This window comes from Elgaria multicarinata, chromosome 10, assembly GCF_023053635.1.
Source record: "Elgaria multicarinata webbii isolate HBS135686 ecotype San Diego chromosome 10, rElgMul1.1.pri, whole genome shotgun sequence".
In the NCBI taxonomy this organism is placed as follows: domain Eukaryota; kingdom Metazoa; phylum Chordata; class Lepidosauria; order Squamata; family Anguidae; genus Elgaria; species Elgaria multicarinata.
Window position 1 is genome coordinate 32,557,695 of NC_086180.1, and position 21,364 is coordinate 32,579,058.

Below are 21,364 nucleotides of genomic sequence, written 5' to 3' on the forward strand. Positions count from 1 at the left end.
TCAGGAGGATATTCTTTGTTTCTATTGGACACTCTAGAGACAATACAAGAAACTTGGTTAATGTGTTAGAAGTTCCAATATCATATTGTTTATGGATACTTTCTATGAAACAGTGCAAGCATCAATTGCCACTGGTTTAGTGCCAACTGTGATCACAGGTTGAGACAACAGATTTTCTACCCATTTCCTAATCTGACTGTCCAAAACAACATGGCACCCAGACCAACCTCCTTTCAAAATCCTGCATTTCAAAATCTGAAAAGGTTAAAAAAAAAACTTATTGTGAAAAAGAATAGCATGACAGGATATTCTAATTATTGCCATAAAAATAAACTGTTTTAATACATATATAAATAAAAGGTTTAGGGTAGATTCTTCTTTTTTCTGTTCCCCTTTCCTTAAACATACATGATTTTGCTTCCATAAAGAAAACGGAGTGTCTACACACAACTCATCACCTTAATGCACCTGAATAACTCCTTCCTTTAGTTATTTCTGGTTTTACAGTACTTTCAGATATAGCTACATGAAACAACATTCTCTTAGGAATAACAATGGATTACTTAACTACCCACATGGAAGCCACAGGAGAAAAAAGTTACAGACATTTAAGTGACTCAAAATAAACGGTGACATGTATGCATTGCAAGATGCAGGCCTCTTGCTCTGCTGCTGCGAAATAAGCAACCTGTCCCAGCTGCTGTTGCTCTCACTTCACCTGTGTTTCTTTGCTTGGTCAGCACCTTTCACAATCAGAAAGGACACAGGACTTCCTGCAGAGTGGTGCTACATGTGACCTAGGGTGTAGTATGACTGGGACCTTAGCTAGACCTAAGGTTTATCCCAGGATCGTCCCGGAGTCATCCCTGTTCATGTAAATTACACACAGGATATCCCAGGAGCAGGCAGGGACAACCCCAGGATAAAACTTAGGTCTAGCCTTCAGCTAGTTTTCCAGGCCCATCCTCACCTTGCACTTGCCCAACAGTGACAGCAGGAATGGCAAGCTGTGGAGCATGGAATTGGTGAGTAGAAGGAGAATCCTTATCCTTTCTCATAGTTTGCCTTCCACCACAGATGTTGGGGATGAAGTGGCCAGGGCAAGGCATTTGCTCCTATGCTGGAAGCCATTTTCTGACTTTTCCAGAAGTGGAAGCTGTGAAATGTACATGGACTATGTCCACAGGTCCAGCAGCCAGGAATCACGCGTGCAACTTTGTCCCCCGCCCTCCATTATCAGTTGCATAATGGCTTCTACCCATGGATCTTTGTCTTCCACAACCAGCCTGGGACCAGATTGCAAGTAAGTCTGATTCACAGGATCTCTGCCCTTGGATACAATCCTGACCTATGAGCACATTCCCTGTTAAGTCAATAAGCCTTTCGTATGGTAAATGTTTCATGGTTGAAGTCCATCACCTGGATTCACTGGTGTCTCCAGAAGGGCTCCAAATTAATGTTCACATGGGGCTCCCCAGCTCACCTTAATGAATGCAGAACTCTTACTGACATGAATGGGGAAAAGGTACTCATCTAGGAACTTCATATACACTCTGAAGTGTTCATAGGCCTTTGGATTTGGACAGTGGTATATAATGTATCAGGCACTACAGGTGCTCAGCTCCTCCCATTCGCACTGAAATGAAGAGTTACTTAGCACTGTTTGGGGAGTGACATTATGACCACAATTCTTTGCACAATTCTATGTGGATCCTGTATTGACTTCACTGGGATTGTGCACACATAAAGCAGCACAGGATTTCAGTCTACATCTTTCAGTAATTACAGCCATATACTAGCAGGTGTGTGTGTGTGTGTGTGTTTGTGTGTGTGCGTGCGTAGCTTGTTTTTATTGGAAGGGCTTGCAGCTTGGCACATTCTGGGAAGGGGGAAAAATCCTTTCCAGTTTTAAAGCCAAGCAAAATTTAATTAGAAGCAGCTTTTTGACAAGTCATTCAGGCTATTATGGAACTTAATAGTTGACTACGTTTCATCAGGACAACATGAATATCAAACTCATTTTAACATTTTGTCCTTTTTTGGTCTCTTATTTCCTCTGAACCGACGAAGAACATTTATCAGTACAATTTTCCACACAGTTGCTAAAATAAACAAGTGCATTTGGCACATAATCTTTTTGCCACGTGTGCAATAATATGGTACAAATAAACCTCGTTTGTATAGAAGAGAAGGTGGTTCACCTGGAAGGCCCATTAGATGGATATTAACTACACCTTACACATGTTTCTGCTGTCACAATGCAAGACTAAATAAAAATGGCAACAGTGCAGGAATGCCTATTTTTCTTTCGTTCTTTTACTGTGTTGGAATAGCTGAAAATCATGAGTTTGGGAGAGAGTTTTACTTTAGTTCAGCAATGGCACTCTGAGCCTAAACACATTTACCTGGAAGCTTAACTGCTTTTGGTAGCATCTGTCCAGGTAAGTGTGGTTAAGACTGCAGCAGAAGCCATCAGCTGAAACTATCCACCTGCAAAGCAGTTCAAGGAAAGTCCTTTTCTCCTGTTAGGTTTCTTATTGGTTTTGTTTTTCCTGTGTCTATTCTCTTTGTTTTTGTTTGGTTTCTTCTTCTTCTTCTCATCTTCCTTGAACCACGGCCCCCAAACCCCTCCATTAAAATTGGGGTTACTCCTGGGGTCTTTAGGTGGATAGCGAACAGGCACAGCTGTTTTATTGAACTGTGAAAGCCTACGCAACAGCTGCTTTACCACATCTGGATACTTACTGGAAAGGTCCATTCGCTCATATGGATCAGCAGTGATGTTGAACAGCCACACAGTTTTACCAGCTGTCCACGAAACCCGTTCGTTGTGCCAGCGACTTGGGCCAACATTACTAAATGACTGAGGAGGGACCCAGTCACTGTATCCTGGGTTCCCTGTCAGTAGTTTCCAGTGGTTCACACGAATTGCTGACTGAATTGCTGTGTTCCATATCCCAAAGCCAGCTGCCCATGAACCATTTTTGGCTTTGGTGTAGATAGGATCAATGTTGTGTAGAATATCCATTCTTGGAGACCGCCTGCCTTCACTTATGGTCTCCCATACATCATAGCCATCCAGCTCGGTGTCCTCATCAATCTGTCCTTCTGCTAATGTGATCAAAGTAGGGAACCAATCCGTAATATGTATAAGCTCTTTACACACACATCCCTTGTTTTTGAGTAGAGGGCTATGCACAAAGCCAACTGCTCTAATCCCCCCTTCCCAGTAAGTCCCCTTGCTTCCTCTAAGAGGCCAGTTATTTCCACCAGCTGTTGGCTGCCCTCCATTGTCTGAAGAGTAAATGATAACACTGTTGTTATAATAACCATACCTCTTTAACGCAAGGGTCACATTGTTGATAGCTTCATCCAAGCACGCTAGCATAGCAGCATACCTGCGCCGGTTTATATTATTTATAGATCTGTAACGTTCATAATACTGGCCTGGAGCTTGAAGGGGTGAGTGGACAGCTTGGTATGCAATGTATAAAAATATAGGTTTTCTGGGGTTATGAGAGGCTAAGATTTGTTGCACTTTTTGTGTGTACATCTGCGTTGAGTACATGCCATTGTCGTGATCCCAAGCAGCATTGTCATTATCATATAAGTCATAGCCACACATTCGAGGGCTGTCACATTTGTAATGGGTGTAATAATCGCCACTGCCCAAGAGAGAGCCGAAAAAAGTATCGAACCCTCGCTGCGTTGGCATGCATTCCTTACGGTAAAAGCCCAAGTGCCATTTGCCAACCATATGGGTTGAGTATCCAGCTTCCTTCAGCTTCTGAGGTAGTGTTACATTATCCAATGGTAAGCAGTTAGGCTGGGTGGGCCTTATGACAGAATGTTGAAGCCCTGTGTGGATCTGATACCTGAAAGAGACAAAGAGAGAGAGAGAGATTAAACTGCCTCTTAGACAAAGGAGAAAAATGAAAATTGTACATAATTGTCACAGATAGTCTGAACCAGAGTGAACCATGAGTGGGCCCAGTCCTATGAGGCTTACTTCCAACCTAAAGGTGCAAGTTGTTCAATGTGGATTACTCCCAGTTAAGCGAGCATAGGCATTGCAGCTTTAGGTAGCTTTAACTTGGTAGCCTGAGAGATGTTAGATAGAGAGATACAGCCCTGAGCAACCTGGCCAAAAGATGCCAGATTTTCTAACAATAGTCCAGGAGAGGACACATGTGATACTCTTGACTCCTATAAAAGCCTCTAAGTCAAGTTTGCTTGCTTGTTTGTTTTTCCTCTCTACAGACTGTGTTTGTACTTAAACTGCCAGATGCATGACCTGACACAAAGTGAAATACATGAGCACAAGAATATTCATCTGTGAACAAGTGAAATAACCAGAAAGTTTTCATTTCAGAGAATGTCAAACTACTGTGAACAAAGAGTACTGTGTTCATTTGTTTGTGTTACCAGTTGACATAATTTGAAATGGTTACAATTTGCAATATTCTCTACACAGACAAAATTATACAATTTATTTTTCTTTTTTATTGTTTTGTAGTTCTGGTTACATGGGTCAAGTAATACATCACATACGTACATTCAGAGTTGATACAAATACTTTTACTTATTCACGCCTGGGTTTAAGATGTTTTACATTAATTAATTTAATTTAAATCAATTTAATTCAATTCAGTTTAGGGGACCTCGGAATTAAATCTCTTTACCCATCTACCTATGCTTTCCATAGCTCTATAGATGCCAATGGGGGTGTTCTCCCATCTTCTTCTTTATTCACATAGTCAATGAATTTCCTCCATACCCCCTCAAATTATATAATTTCCAAATTCTACACTTCAACAAAAAGACATTGAAGAAATATCCTTACAACCTATCTTAAAAATGCAGCAAAATATTTTCAGATTGTTTCAACACAAGGCATTGCTTCATAATATTTTCCATGTGAAAAATGGCAGGAATATACTATTGACATGAAGACTGTATCATTGGGGTTGTACTGTTTCCTGGCTTCTAGGACTTTTCATTTAGATCTACCCAATTTTAGATGCAGGGTGCTAAACACCCTTAAGCTGCATTTGGCATCTATCATGGCCGTGTTATTTGGTTGCAATATTGAAAGTGGCACCACCTTCCATGTATGTTACTTTCCCTTGTTCAATACCATTCAACTAGGGTTCCTGAAGCATGAGGCAAGCCTATGCAAAGAAATATGAATGGTTGCTGGATTGAGGAGAAAGCTGCATAGCATCCAATATTAATTTCTTAACTTGAGAGGGGTAACCCTGTTAGTCTGATGCAGCAAAGACATCAGACCTGCAGCACCTTAAAAATGAAACATATTTATTGTGGTGTAAGCTCTACTTTGTAATGTGGGACATACTTCCCTCTAGCATTGCTGGGTCTCCTAATCTCACTTTGTACTAATGGGTTATATCCAATTTTGTCTGCCCATCAGTGGAACGGTGGGGGGGATCTACACTACTGCTTTAAAGCGCTTCATAACAGTTTTGACAACTGTTGGGGCCCAGGACACACTGCATATACAGGTTTCAAAACGTTTTCAAAGCGCTTTGAAGTGCTTTAAAGCGCTTTAAAAGCAGTAGTGTAGATCCCCCCCTGGACCACTGGTGAAATGGATTTCTCCGCCCTGCTGCAGTTCCTTATGCACCCTTCCAAATTAGTTAAGGGTGCAATCTAGTTGGCAACCTCAGAGGCTGAAGAGGATCCAATGCAGGGCAGTTGGAGTGTGGAGGTGATCTTTACCTCTACTGTCCAGCTGTGCTGTATTTCTGCTAGGTTTTGCCTATTTTGCAGAGCTGCTTCAGAAAGGGAGGGAAGGAGGCTAGGGCAGCTGTAGGAAAGCTCATATGGCCAATGCCCCAGTCTTGTCCCCTCCCAGCCCCAGAGAACACCCCCTTTTCCCATCTCAATCTTCCATGTCCGAGCACAGAGAAGTAGACAGTACCATGCTGGCTACAAAGGGGAAAGGGAGGGGGCGGGGAGTGCTTTTTCTGAGCTCTGAGATTGGAGCCCAATTTCCGACCCCGGGAGCCCAGAAACTGAACAATATAATGCCCCTTGCCCCCCAGATACTGCCTAGGGGAGATAACATTGCTCCTTAAGTCTAAAGACTGTGCCAACTGACATGGGGAGATTCTGTGTAACAAATTTTGATAATCTGTACCATACAGTCTTCTCCTTAAGCTTCTGACCTAGTTTATAATAAAGCACATTTTTCTGTAACTTTACATACTACTGTTATCACACTCATCATCTACGAATGGTAATCATATCTACGGAACATGAACTGTTCTGTAATATGATCATTTATTTACATGACAAAATAGGAGTTCATGGTAATTGTGGCTTTCTTGTTTAAAAAACCATATGGCACCCATATGAATACAAAATGGATTCAATATGACAATTAGCAAGTAGTACTCTAAAAGCCAAATCAGTAAACACCCGTTTGGCTCTGAAAATAAATTAAAAACAAACAAACATTTTAAAGCCACAGAAGATTTTCTAGTAGGGAGAAAACATAAGAAATATTAAGAACTACATAATACCATGAAGCTTTATCTCATGTTTTGACACCATTTTTGCGTTAACTACTTAATGATTCCTCACGTCTTCTTGATAAATGCCTTATACTGCTAAAGAAATTAAACAACTTCTTACAAATTTTTACAACAGCAGTCACAGAAATTTAAGGTCATTAGGATATTGCTTTCTATTTAAAGTTGACGTCTTAATCCAAATTGTACTTTATTCCCCCCATCCCCAAAGTTTAAAATTTAAACTTTAAATTTTAAAGGATACTGTGGTTGCAATGGTACCTACACGATTCCTACACCATTCCCTGTTATATTTGCAACTTCCACAGATATTTTAATGCAGATTAAATTGTTATATACCTGCTCCCAATGCTCACCCCCTCAGGGTATGTGTTTTAACATGACACATAATCATGGAATTAACTTGGCAACATGGACAGACCTTGCAAGCATTATCGGCAAAAGCACAAGTGCAACTACTTGATGGCAGAAACCAAATCATTCCAGGCAATATATAAGAATCAGGGAAAAGGCCCACTGAATGCAATAGAAAGGGACGTGCAGCCCAATCCTATTGATATTTACATGAAAGTATGTCACATTGAGTTCAATTATTATTATTATTATTTATTTATATAGCACCATCAATGTACATAATTATCCAGTAAGTGTTCATAGAACTGCCACCTTATTTGCAACTATTTCCCTTAGATGTGATAGTAAATTTTGCTTGAAATGACACCACCAACACTAGTAGTTATACCATCTCTTAAATGAAGCTCTATAATTCTATGCAAGTTGAGTATGAAAATTACAAAAGTTATTGAGAATGGTTGATTTTTTGATTCAATAGGAGGCAAACACCATGGCTGGCTGTTAAAATGAGAATGTACAATTTATGGCCGCTCCCGAAAGCCCAGATAAACGTTAACAAAATGTTTAAATGTATCGGCAGAAATAGAAATATTATGCTGAATGGACTGAGTTATTTATCAGAACTAATTAGGTACCCTTTATAAAGAACAAGCATATGCTAACCAATGATCCAGTAACAAACTTTATAGCCATTTTGCAAGCTTTAAGCACTGCTAAGTGGCGGAAATAGCGTGATTTGTGCTCTTTCTGTAAAATAGGTCTTTAGCATTATATTTAGTATTTATTTAGTTGACTCATTGCCTCTGACTCATCCACAAGCTACCATCTCTTTTGGTCAGGCAGTTTTGCTGATCAGGCTAGTTATGCCAGTTCCCTCAATCTAATATAAACGTAGATTAACCTAACATAAGAAGAGGGTTACATTAATCTAACGTAAGGAAAACTTTACAAAATGTATTCAACAATACTGGAAGCTTGGTTTATATTGACTTCAATAGCACAGGGCTCAGCTATTTACAGAATCAGTACCATAACACTTCTGCCAGATGGATACAGATGTTGTATTTTAATTGCCTTTCACCAAGCTTTGTTTGGTTCTATGCACGTTGAACTTTATTTACAGAAGTTGTGCAAACAATAACTAAAGTAGTGTTTGTTTCTAATTGAGCAACTTGCACAGTGTTTTGCAATTGAACATGGCTTTAGGCCTGTACCATGACTTCAAATTGATCTAAGCATGTACAATTGGGTGCAGAATTACAACCTTTAGGTACAATCCAGAGAAAGTTAAGCAATGGAATTTCAACACATTTATTTCAATGTTGACTTTATCTGCATTATGCTCTTAATTTGTAGACTAGAGATTTTAAGGGTTCTGTCCTCTTCACTTTGTAATTCAATATGCAACACAAATAACCCAAGAAGGAAAAATTAATATTCCTACTCTTTAATTGGACTGAATGGGAAAGGCCACAGGTGGGTGGAATGGGGAGCGCCATCCCTGTGAATGACTTCTGCCTGAACTGGAATGTTACAATCCAAAACATCAAGGACAAATTAGAGAGTGAGTTCATGTGAATCAGTTTCTAAAATGCCTAGATTTTTATGCTGTTTATGAATACTTCATTTTGTAGTGCATGTATGGCTGATGAGCACTAGGTCCTTCAGATACATGCATGCCAGTACCACAAGCAGTAAATCAATCACTTGGATATCTTGAAAGAAAAGAAAAAAAAAGATTACAGGACTATATTTAGGCCTTTGATAGACCTACCGTTAAATCCGCGATGGAGTGGGGGAGAGACCGTGATGTAACTATCGCGGGCTGTCGTGGTAGTCCAGATATCACGTGCAACAGGCTCAAGAAGAGAGCTGTTGTGTCCACCATTTTTTATTTTCTTAAAGGGGTGATGCGCACGAACGCTTCTGCACTCAGGTAAGGTTTTTTTTAAAACAACAACAACAACTTCATTTTCCCACTCCCCCCACCCTGCCCCCAATAGGCACAGTGCTCCTGGGGAAAACCAGGGCCAAAGGGTAGGCTAAAATCCTGGGGCCAGGCAGGGTTGATCCCTGCCTGAGCCCAGGATCCCCTGTGCATCATCTGGATGCACAGGGACGATCCCAGGTATCACCCTGGGATATTTCCTGTCTAGCAAAGGCCTTTATGCCAAGGAAACGTGTAGGTGATATTTTAAAGTGGAGTAACCAATCAATGCTCCACAACCAAGATGCCTCTTCTCATTTGTATCTTAGTGTTAAATTGATTAACATGCAATTTCCAGGAAACGGCACAATGTAGAATCATAACTGATGCACAATAAGTAAAAGCTGTAGCAGCACCGCTAAACTGCACTTCACTGTCACACTGTTCACACAGTGAGATTCTACTCTGCTATGCACTGTGCACATATAATTAAATATTAGTTATTGCCTTAGTTTATTCTAAAGGGGTGAATGGGAGGCTAAAACAAACCAGAGAACTGGAAAAAAGCAAGTCACAGGCCGACAAAATGCCTACAGATTTCCTGCTGTTTAGATAGACACAAAATTGGAAGGCAGAAGGATAGCAGCTTTGCTAGAAACAGTAAAACAATTACTAATTAATTCTAACCAGTGCCAGGGCTTAAAAAGTTACAGCTGGTTGCTCTTCTAAGCTGTTTTCTTATCTTGCAAACTATAGTTAAGGCTAGCTTCAGAAAAGAAATGGAACTAGTGTCATTTCTCAGTTCTCTGTTATACATTTGCTTGCCGGCAAAAATTTTCATTCACTAAAAGCAGTTAGGAATACATGAGCAATTTATTGCAAGGTCTCCCCCCACCCACCCCACTCATTAGCCTGGCAAATAAGCCCGCAAAAGCTTCTAGCTTGCAAAATGTTTTGCTAGCCTGCAAGGAACTAGCAGAGAGGTTTAGAAAGCAGCATTTCTTTGATTGGGTCTTCTCTCTCTCGCATTCCGTCTGTAGTTCCTACACTAGGGTGACCATATGAGAAGGAGGACAGGGCTCCTGTATCTTTAACAGATGCATAGAAAAGGGAATTTCAGCAGGTGTCATTTGTATATATGGAGAACCTGGTGAAATTTCCTCTGCAGGTGCCCTGCCCTCTTTTAAATCTGGTCACTCTAGCATAGCTCCTGCAGCTTTAACTGTGGTGATGAAGAGGGAATTACACCAGGTTCCTCCTATATATAAAGGACACCTGCTGAAATTCCCTTTTCTATGCAACTGTTAAAGATACAGGAGCCCTGTCCTCCTTTTCATATGGTCACCCTATGCTACACTGAGGACAGAGGAGGGACAGAGTACTCCATCCCTCTTCTGTCGATCTGCTCCCTTGCCTCCATGCAATTTTTTGTCACCTAACAGGATTATTTTTTACCTTCCTACACTAATAGCTTTGCTCTGGATCCCAGCAGCTGTTGAAATATTTGTACAAGTTCTTTTCAAGCAAACGTGGACCACTTCATATGCTCCTCAACAATGATGGGGTCAGTTGTCCTGCGTTGTTTCATTTCTCCCTTTTCAAATTTAAATAACAGCATTTTACTTATTAAGCTATTGGTGGTCTGATTTACCCCCATTGCATGAAGGAGGAATACACAAGCTAGCTGGGCTCCAATCTATACCCAGGAACTTCTCAAAAATGAGGTAGGGAAAACCTTGTCTGTATCATAAATTCCATTTTTATCTGGTCATACAAGAATACTTTTTTCTGTTTTTGTAATTTTTTTGTTGTAAATTCCTGGGTTCAGCAAAAGATATTTTTTTTCTCCAAAGGACTGCAGTAATTGATTTTGGCCATGGATCTATGGATCGCAATAAAGAAGTATGGTATGGTAATAAACGTGATTGATTAACTGTCAATTGATTTTGGACCCCAAGAATAAATTTTACCCCAGTGGTGAATTCTGCTTTATGTTGGCTTTATACTGATGCAAAAAGAAGACCTACGACTCCTATCATGCCAATTTGCAACACTGATTTTTCTTTATAATGTTATTTTATGAGAAAACTTGCTATTAGGCTTATTGGGGGTATATTGGATCTCTACCATTATTTACTAGGGACCCCAGATTTCACAGGCATTTTTTAGTTTGTTTCTGTTTTGCTTTCTTTTTCATCAACATTGTGGCATCCAGTGGACCCCAACAGTATTTGATTTAGACTACAGTTTTGAAATGTGATACCAATATAAAACCTATTTCTCCCCTGTTAAACTGGAGTCCTTTTCAAGTCGGTCACAAATTTTATTTCTAGGTAGGACTATATTGGGGTCCATTGAACCCCAATATCAGATTGATTCTGTAAAATAAAAAGGCAGATGACAATCAACTTTGTAATCACGAGCAATCAACAATTAACAATAACAACAACAACAACAAAAAGAAAAATAGTAGAGAGTTAAGTTTGTAGTTCATTAGCAATAGTCAATAATCAAGAATAAAAAAATACACCTTTGGATTTTAAAAGACACTGAACTGGATCCTTCAAGCTGTGCATTACTAAGAAATACTTATGAAATGCCAACAGTTTCATCAACCTAGCAGCTCCAATGAACAAGAGAACTCCCACTGTAAACATGGAGACTGGCTTCAGACAACATGATAACCAATGGTGGTTTAAATAGTCAACGGTTGGCTAACCCACCATGGCTTATCGTGTTGTATGGAGGGAATTTTTTAACCAATAGTTGGTTATTTGGCCGAAATAACCAACGCAAATAACCAACGCTATTTTAACCAACACTGGCTATTTGAACCACCACTGGTTATGATATTGCGTGGAGGGCATTGTTGGTTATTTCCTTGGCCACCGTTGGTTATTTCATCAGCCACAGTGTTGCAAGGCAAGAGTGGTCAAAGCGATGGCTGCCGCTCTAGACCGGCTGACAGGATAGATTTTGGGCAGAAATGGCTGATGGGATACTAGCGGGAGGACTGAGTTGGGTGAGAGGGCAGGGGATGAGTGAGTCAACTCAGAGTGGACTAATAGTCAATTCAATGCTGATCCTAATCCACACCACGATTTATTATTATCATATTGTGCGGGGAGTACCCCCTAGATAAACAACTGTAAAGTTGATTATTATCCCATCATTGACTATTACGTTGTCTGAACACAGACTGAATGTTGTTCAAGCAAGTGCTGTACCATTCACTTTAATGCTTTGTGGGGAATTTCCAAAAGTGCAAAAGTATATGAGGCTCACATGGTATAGCACTTAAGGAGATTCTCCAATGAAGCAGCAGGCATTACCATACCACTGACATGAATAGTGCAGCCCCTGTTCAATAATGAACTCTTTGGGAGCATCAGAGCCCCATGGAACTAGGGATGACAGCCTATTATTGCGACGAAGTAAATGGTAATGACAGCACAACAGATGGAAAGCATGTGTGTATGGCTGTTGTTTTATTTGCTATAGGTTTGGCACAGTTATGAAACTGGAGCTAATGTTCTTGGCTCTATTAATATTGCTCATTCACTTTCTTTAAAAAAAGAAATCTGATTGCATAATCAGCTTTCTTAACTTATTTTAAATATATACATATGGAACACACACACACACACACACACACAAAGTTGGATGGAACCCAGTGCTTGCCACGCACAGACCCATTTCCCCTGAAATCTAAGGACTCTGAATAAAAGTAGATCTTCCTTTCTGTCCAACACAACCACATGCAATTTGAGAAATAAAACACTTGGTTATGAAGCATTTGTACTGCAATCGCATTACTAGAAAGCCTCATAAAAAGGCTGGCAAAATGAAATTAAGGGATTGGTTAAGAGAAATGAATACAAGAGAGGATTTGGAAGAGGTTTTAAAAGATAAAACATTAACTTGGTTAAATTATTGGCAATTAGAACAGTGGACCAAAAAGTGGATAAGAGAAAATGGAGATTGTAGAGAGTTGACGAAGTTTGAGGAATTAATAGTTAAAAAAGAAAATGATAAAGGAAAAAGAATAGCGTCAAAAGGGCTAATGAGTGAAATATATAGAATATTGTTGTAGAAAGGGTCGATGGATAGTTCAAGGAAAATGGTTCGGGAGACAGTGTTGAAAGTACAAATAGGACAACAGAGCTGGGAGGGACTATGGAAACAAAGAGCGTTGAGAAATATGTCAGTGAGAATAAAAGAGAATTACTTTAAAATTATATGGAGGTGGTACCTAACCCCGGTTAGATTAAATAAGATAAATAATCAGCATTCAGCAAATTGTTGGAGAGGATGTGGGGGAAAAGGAACGTATTTACATATGTGGTGGGAATGCAAATATGTACAAAAATTGTGGAAGATGGTGTTTTTAGAGATTGAAGAAATTGTGGGAATGAAGATAAAACGAACACCAAAAATTGCATTACTGTCGCTATTTGAAGATTTAAAATGTAAAAAAGAAATTAAGGAATTGATATCGAATTTACTGACTGCAGCAAGATTGATCGTAGCTAGGAACTTGAAAATTCAAGGAGATTATTGTATTGAAGAATGGTACAAAGAAGTATGGGATATAGCTATTAATGACAAATTGACTTGTAATATTAAAGTGAGAAGAGGTATAGCTAAAACAAATGATTTTGAAGGAATCTGGAAACAGTTCCTAATATTCGTGTTTTCTAAGGGAAGTGGGAAACCACCAGCAGAAGAAAGTATGAGATTTTGGAACCAGGAATGAGATCCCGAGGTGGGGGGTGAACTTATATGTTAAGTTTGATTATGTTATATAGATAAGATATTAATGTTAATCAACAATTATGTAGTATGTTTTTTTTTATTGTAATGGTGTATGTTTAAGTATTGTAGAAAATAAAAAATTTAAATAAAAAAAGAAAAGAAAAGAAATAAATAAAAAGGCTGGCATCATTAAAATAATTCAAAAGAACTTCTATTTCCTTAATTATAAATCTGTGTGCCTGCAGATAAACCATTTGGATAGATACATATCTCTTAAGCAAAATGCAAGTCTGTTATCATACCACATAATTGACACTTATGTAAGGCGCCCTTAACATGTATGCCAGACTACCGTTCTTTAAGTCCAAGAATTTTTTCATTCTGTGGTATACTGCGGTGTACTGGTTAGAGTGTTGACTAGGAACAGGGAGATCCAGATTCAAATCCCCATTCTCTCATGAAGTGCATTGGATGGGCTTTGGGTGATCTACAGGTATGATGGGAGGATAAAATGGAACCTGGGCGGGTGGAAACAGATATTTTGCCTTAAGCTTCATGGAGTTCTCTGACACACACATAATCTGGCTTTTCATTGCAAACATTTAAATAAAATCAGCATTTCTTCCCCCAATTCCACCCCCACCCCCACCACAAAGGGGAGTTAAACACACACACACACCACAAACACACCTGCACTGGAATCATAGCTCTGCTCTGTGTGATTAGAAGAACTTTTAGTTTGGACCGAATATTAACTAACTGCACCACTGCATTTTAAAGGTAGCTGAGAGGGAGATCTCCAAGAAAAAATAGATGATGTGATAAAACTTTTAAGATCAACCTCAGCTAGAATTTGACAAAATTCTTTAAAGGTGATTTATAGATAGGATTTAATACCTGTATTACTCACTAAAATTTATACCACTGCAAACCTGAAGTCTTGACATAATTGTACTGGTGTTGGATCTTTTTATCATCTATGGTGGAAATGTGCCATTATCCAGTTTTTCTTCCTAAAACTTCTTCTCTCTCATTTTCTATTACCGTTAATAATGTTATACTCCATCCTGTTGAGGAAGCTTGTAGTCTTTGTTTTATTTTTAATTCTTCACTTTTTGTCACATATCAAGGCTGTAGCTAAGTCTTGTCGTTTCTTCTTGGCCATAGCTAGACCTAAGGTTTATCCCTGGATCGTCCAGGAGTCAAACCTGTTCATCCAGGTGACACACAGGGGATCCAGTGCTCAGGCAGGGGTGAACCCTGGATGATCCCAGGATAAACCTTAGGTCTAGCTGTGGCCAGGGCCGGCGCTGCCATAGAGGCAGCTCAGGCGGTGGCCTAGAGCGCCAAGCAGAGTGCGCTGAACGGCGCATTCGGAAGCTGCTCTCCTAGAGTGGCTTCCAGGCGCGCTGTTCCAAAGCTGCCACCCCGGCCGCCCCCCAACCCCAGCGTCCTGGCTTCGAAGCCAGTACCCGGCCGGAAGCCACTCCTGGCTTCAAAGCCAGGATGCTGGGGTTGGGGGCAGCGCCTTCAGAACGGCGCGCCCGGAAGTCACTTCCGGGCGCGCCGCTTCGAAGCCTCCGCCCTGGCCCCCCAACCCCAGCGTCCTGGCTTCGAAGCCAGGAGCGGGCGCGGGGCGGAAGCTTCAGTACGGCGCGCCTGCCTAGGGAGCAAAATAGTCTGGCGCTGGCCCTGGCTGTGGCCCAAGTATAGCATCTCTAGAATTTGTCAGTTTCTATCGGTTTCTTCTGCCAAGACTCTTGTTCACACATTGGTTATTTCTCGCCTGGATTATTGTAATCTTTTGTTGACTGGTCTTCCTTCTCCTCATCTCTCCCCATTGGTTTCCATTCATCATTCTGTGGCTAAGATTATTTTTCTGGCTCATCGTTTTGATCACGTCACTCCACTTCTAAAATCCCTCCACTGGCTTCCTATTTCTTATAGAATCCAATTCAAGCTTCTTCTTCTGACTTTTAAAGCCTGCCATGATTTGGTTCCTCCCTACCTCTCATCCCTTATTCCACTATACTGTCCTGCTCGTGTCCTTCGCTCCCATAACACTATGTCTCTTACCTGCCTACAAGCGGACCACGATGTCGATTTCAGTTTTTAAATCTCACTTCAAAAGGTTTCTTTTTTCAAAAGCTTATCAACCGTAGTGTGATGATACCAGCCTATATTTTAATTTTAAGGTCCCCCATCCCAGCTGGCTTTTCCCTTCCCTGTCCTGTTTGTTACTGTGTTTTTAGAATGTAAGCCATATAGCAGGCTGTCTTGTTTTGTTTTATTCTGTACAGCACCATGAACATTGATGGTGCTATATAAATAAATATTATTGTTATTAATAATAATAAATGTTGGCAAATTGTCTTTGAAGAATGTAAAGATTATAAATTTCCCATTGCAGCACAACTGTAAATTAGCCTTGCTTTCCTTGTTTATGGGGGGGGGGGGGAATAAACATACTGAACATAAAGAAGCAGTTTCATTTATGATGGTCACTGCTCAGCAAGTTATTACAGCTAATTGGAAGAATGACAAACTACTAATCTTAGCTCTTTGGCATGGCTGCCTGTGGATAATCATCCTAGCTGAAAGACTCACTAGCCAAATTGAAAAACTTAGGGAACAACAGGACTCATTTGACAGCTCTTGGTTCTGTTTCCTAGATTATGTAAGAAATCAAGCAAAAGGCTAACACCCACAGAATATGCAAGGTACTTTCTGGAAATACTTTTAGATGAATGTATTTGATCTACTTTCAGTCACTGATGAAACATATATTATCCTGGATTTACTGAAAATTAACCCTGATGTTTGTTTATTTGTGTAATATTATTAAAACTTAATTTAAAAATACACTGCACCACTGCATGATGATGGACTACAACTTTACTTACCTACCCAATGTACTTCCCACATAAACTGAGATCTAGAAACCATCAACTTTAAGGCTTTCATAACCTTAAGGAGCATCCAGTCCAATGAGTTCTACATAGCTTTGCTTGGAGTGCTTGGAGTCTACAACTGGGTTAGTAAATACTGCCTCATGGATCAATGGAAAAAAAACAACACCAGCGCTCACCAAGGTAAAACCATAAAAGGTTTGGTCCCAACATTTCTTACATCTATTCCATGGATACCAACACTATCACTACTAAAAATAGCTTCCTGACCATGTCTTGGACTCCAGCATGTAAGTCAAGGAGGGGCTTTCTTAACAAGATGTTCTCTAGTGTTGGGAATTTGCTCTTTCTAATCTGCTAAAGTATGAATGCAGGAATTTCCCACAAGCTATTTATGACTTCATTAAGCATACTTTCCATTGCTGGAGACTAGCATTGGAAAAAATCTTAACTTGTATATTTTTAATCTGCATATTTTTAGCATATTTGATATCATTAGCTATTAGGAGATTGTTTGTACCGTAAACCGAACAAATGTGTCTGGTTAGAAATTTAAATTAATTTATAAGTGTCTCTAGAGGCATTCCAGCGGAAATAATGAACAAGTCAATTGTGACACCTTCATAATTTATACAGTTGAATCAAAGTAATTAGTGTGTGTGCGTGTGTGAATTTTTGCTGAAATATCTCATGGGTAAAATCTGTATCTTAATTAAAATATTTTAAAGGTTTTAAAGCCAAACTAGTGTATCTTCTTTTAGCTTATATGTTTGTACCTACAGATTAAATGTGTGTGTGTGTGTGTGTGTGTATTTCTGTACACACACACACACACACACACACTTCTATAACAATAAAAGACATGTGTGCATCTGTCTGTCCATTCACCAGCACCATAGCACCAAGATCGTGAAACCTAGACACGTGAAACTTGGCATACATACTAGGGGACCCTAGCAATGTGCACTGTGGGGTTATGCTATTTCTTAAATGCATTAATTTTAGTTGATTTAAATGTATCCATGTGGTTGAAGGCTGCAGCAACATATTTGGCCACTAGGGGAAGACTTCCCAAAGCAGCACATAGCTTTACAGTCCACACAGTTTGAACCCAGTGGGGAGTAGTCAGAGGCACAAGAGTTATATGCCTGCCTTCTCCCTTCTATTGTGGGGCAGGCCCCTGAAGGGAACGAAGTGTACAGACCCTGCTCTTAGGGGTCTATCGGGGTGTACTATAGCAAGGGCCATGCCTAGGAATGCCAACAAATATACCTTAAGAACATAAGTGCCATGCTGGATCAGACCAAGGGTCCATCTAATCCAGCACTCTGTTCACACAGTGGCCAACCAGCCATCGGCCAGTTATGAACAAGCAGGACATGGTGCAACAGCACCCTCCCACCCATGTTCCCCAGCAACTGGCGCACACAGGCTTACTGCTTTGAATACTGTAGATAGCACACAACCATCAGATGATGCAAGGATAATGACTGGGTTTTGATGATATGCTGTGGTTTGTCATGGTTATTTAACATGGATACATTTAACCCACGATGAGCCATTATACCCACAGGTGCCAGGTTGCATATGCAACCCTGCTTGGGGGTTGTTGTGTTGTGCAAAGCTGGCGAGCGTGGGTTATGTGGGGGTTGTTTAACCCTTGCATAACCCTAAAACACATTTTTGCCCACAGTGAGGCTGTGGCACATGCGGCCACCATTTTGAATTTGCAGCCCCTACTAGGGAGTTGTTGTGAACCTGGCAAGCATGGGTTATATGTTAAACAACACTTGCATAATACAAATGTGAGGCGATTCTCACTTTAATTCTCTACTCCCAGCTACACATGACTGAGAGCAAGATGCACACATACCTAGGGTGACCATATGAAAAAGAGGACAAGGATCCTGTATCTTTTACTGTTGTATTCAAAAGGGAATTCAGAAGGTGTCATTTGTATATATGGGGAACCTGATGAAATTCCCTCTTCATCACAATAGTTAAAGGTGCAGGAGCTATGCTAGTGACCAGATTTAAAAGAGGATAGGACACCTCCAGCTTTAACTGTTGTGATGAAGAGGAAATTTCACCAGGTTCCCCATATATACAAATGACACCTGGTGAAATTCCCTTTTCTATGCATCTGTTAAAGATACAGGAGCCCTGACCTCCTTTTCATATGGTAAGCCTACACATACCCCATCAAATACAAGGCTGCACATGTGCCGAACTAGGCACATAGCTCTTTAAAACACAGCCTTGAATAGGTCAGGCCATCACCTCTGTATTTTTTTTTAAGGAACGTGACCTAATTCTACATCTGCACAGGATGAATCCATGCTGTGGCTCCTCCCCACTCTAGCTATTGCCCATGTTGCCTCTGTGTTCTGTACAGTACTTAGTACAGTCTTGGAAATATTTAAAATACTGTTGCCCGGCATTTCTAAAATTGTGCTTGTCAGGAGTTGCTGGAGTTAGAGCTAGGAAACTTTCATTCTTTGTGCAGCTGCCAGATGCAATAAAACGATTGTAGCTTGGAACATCTTCCTAGCAGTGAAGTATCGTCAGGTGCTGGACTGGCCCCGCCCACCTAGGATAGGTTTTGGCCCTTCCTGGAAGAGACCTTGTTGCTCAGCCTGGGATCTTCGCTTTGGCATGTTCCTGTATGCTCCTCAGCTCTGACTGGCCAGGTTGTTACCTTGGCTTGCTCCCTTGGCTCATCTCCTAACCCACCTCTGAAAGTTGCCTCTGGCTTACAAAACAAAATTTTAAATTGATTTTTAAAAATACCCGTATAACAACCAATAAAATTTTTGATCCAATAAACAAAAACAACAGCAGATAAAAATTCTATTTTAAAAAAATCAAGCAAAGGCTGGGGAAAAAAATAGTGTTCACCTGGTACCTCAGTGATAAAAGCATAAGAGTCTCATATAGATTTCTGGGGAGGTTGTTCCAGAGAGGAAGGGTAACCAGAGACAAACCCCTACTCCTGGTTGCCACTTACTATTTATTTGCAACATTTATATATCACTGAATATAACAGAATCTCTCAGCGGTTCACAATATTAAAACATAGTTTAAAACATAGCATAAATATACAGCATTAAAACACTTCCAACAAAAAGCAGTAAAATGGAGCAGTAAAATGGAGTGGTGTACTTCATTTATTTAAGGCCCAGGGAAAGCCTGGGTGAACAAGTGTGTCTTCAGGAGGTGTTTCAATGATGCTATATTTTCTGCCTCCTGAACTACATGAAGGTTTTCCAAATGGTGGGTGCCACTATAGAGAAGGCCTGCCATCTGGGTACTTCATGGTGATATTCTATCCATTTCGGAATGACCAGCAAGACTTCCTCTGCTGATCTTAAATGTCTCCTGGGTTTGTAGAAAGGAAGGCAGCCTGCTAGGTATTAGGGCTTTATAGGACAGCAACATCTTAGATTACAGAGGAGTAATAGCAGCCGCTAATGGATGGGTCAGAAACAGAACAAGTCATGAGAAAGCGTTCCAGTGTGTGTCCCTTAAATCCTGGTACACTGTTGACATATTGTGTTGTTTTACAGATAAGGAACTCCCTCTTCATTTCAAGCTGTGAAATGTTATGTGAACGTCGTCATAAAATAATAAAGGTTTCTGCACCAGATTACAGTGTCCACCCAGTCCCCCATACTTACAGTATTAAATGTCAATGATATTTTTGGCAATACAACAGAGGAAGATGCCTTTCCATTGTGCTGTTGGAACAACAGGTGTCTCAAGGTTGGATGCATGCCAGATATTAGTTCATAATCTTCTAAGGGAACTTAGCTGTCTTTCCAAGAACTGCTTCAACATGAATAAGAGGGTTTAAAAAAACAAAACACCTCAATGTGGCAAGACACAATGTTGGATTTTAAGCAACATTCATTTCACTTGTGTGTGTATTATTATGGCAACTGTGGCCTTAGCTAGACCGGACGAAATCCCGGGACGAACCCCGGGATCGTCCCTGTGTGTCCACATGACACACAGGGGATCCCGGGATCAGGGAGAGATGATCCCTCCCTTGCCCCAGGATCTCACCTTTCCTTTGGGCCCGCTTTTTCCGCGGTCCTGGGCTGAGCCCGAGACCGCGGAATGTATAGCCCCTTGCTGCGGTTTGATCCAGCTCAACGCGATTCCTTGTGCGGAGCCACGCACAGGGCGCAGTGCTCCTCAGGAGCACTGTGCCAATCGGGGGTAGGGCGGAGGGAGCAGGAAAAGTAATTAAATTTTTTAAAAAACCTTTCCTTTAGTGCACGAGCATTTGTGCGCTCCTGTGTCTTTAAAAAATAAAAAAAAATGGGTGCAATGCCTCTCCTCCTGTAGTCGTCGCACCTCACTTGTAAACAGAGGAGGGATCTCGTGTTAATCACAAACAGAGAGCTTCGGCTATTGGGCGGTATAGAAATGTAATAAATAAATAAATAAATTAAACCTCTTGTACAAGCACTTGAGTCATTACTGACTCCTAGAGGGACGCCTGCTGACGTTTTCTTGGCAGATTTTGTAGCGGGGTGGTTTGCCATTGCCTTCCCCAGTCACGATTACCTTTCCCCCAGCTAGCTGGGTACTCATTTTACCTACCTCGGAAGGATGGAAGGCTGAGTCGACCTGAGCCGGCTGCCTGAGAACCAACTTCTGCTGGGATCAAACTCAGGCCGTGGGGAGAATTTTGGTTGCAGTAACTGCTGCTTACCATTCTGTGCCACACGAAGCTCTAAAGTCCTACTAAACTCAATGGGAATTACTTCTGAGTATGAATGCATAGGATTGTGCTGTTAATCTAATTGAAAATGCAAGGCTAACACCATGTGTAGGTCATCATGCATCCAAATAATATT

General features: G+C 40.6%; 1 protein-coding gene across 1 annotated transcript in view; it reads right to left on the bottom strand.

Moving 5' to 3' along the window:
* Window positions 1-1,823: 1,823 nt before the first annotated feature.
* ARSJ (arylsulfatase family member J) overlaps window positions 1,824-21,364 on the bottom strand; it is a 46,781-nt gene continuing 27,240 nt past the window's right edge. Inside the window, exon 2 of the mRNA XM_063136281.1 lies at window positions 1,824-3,875. Coding sequence (XP_062992351.1) covers window positions 2,483-3,875 — 1,393 coding nt within the window. The 3' untranslated portion in view covers window positions 1,824-2,482. The remainder of the gene's footprint in view (window positions 3,876-21,364) is intronic.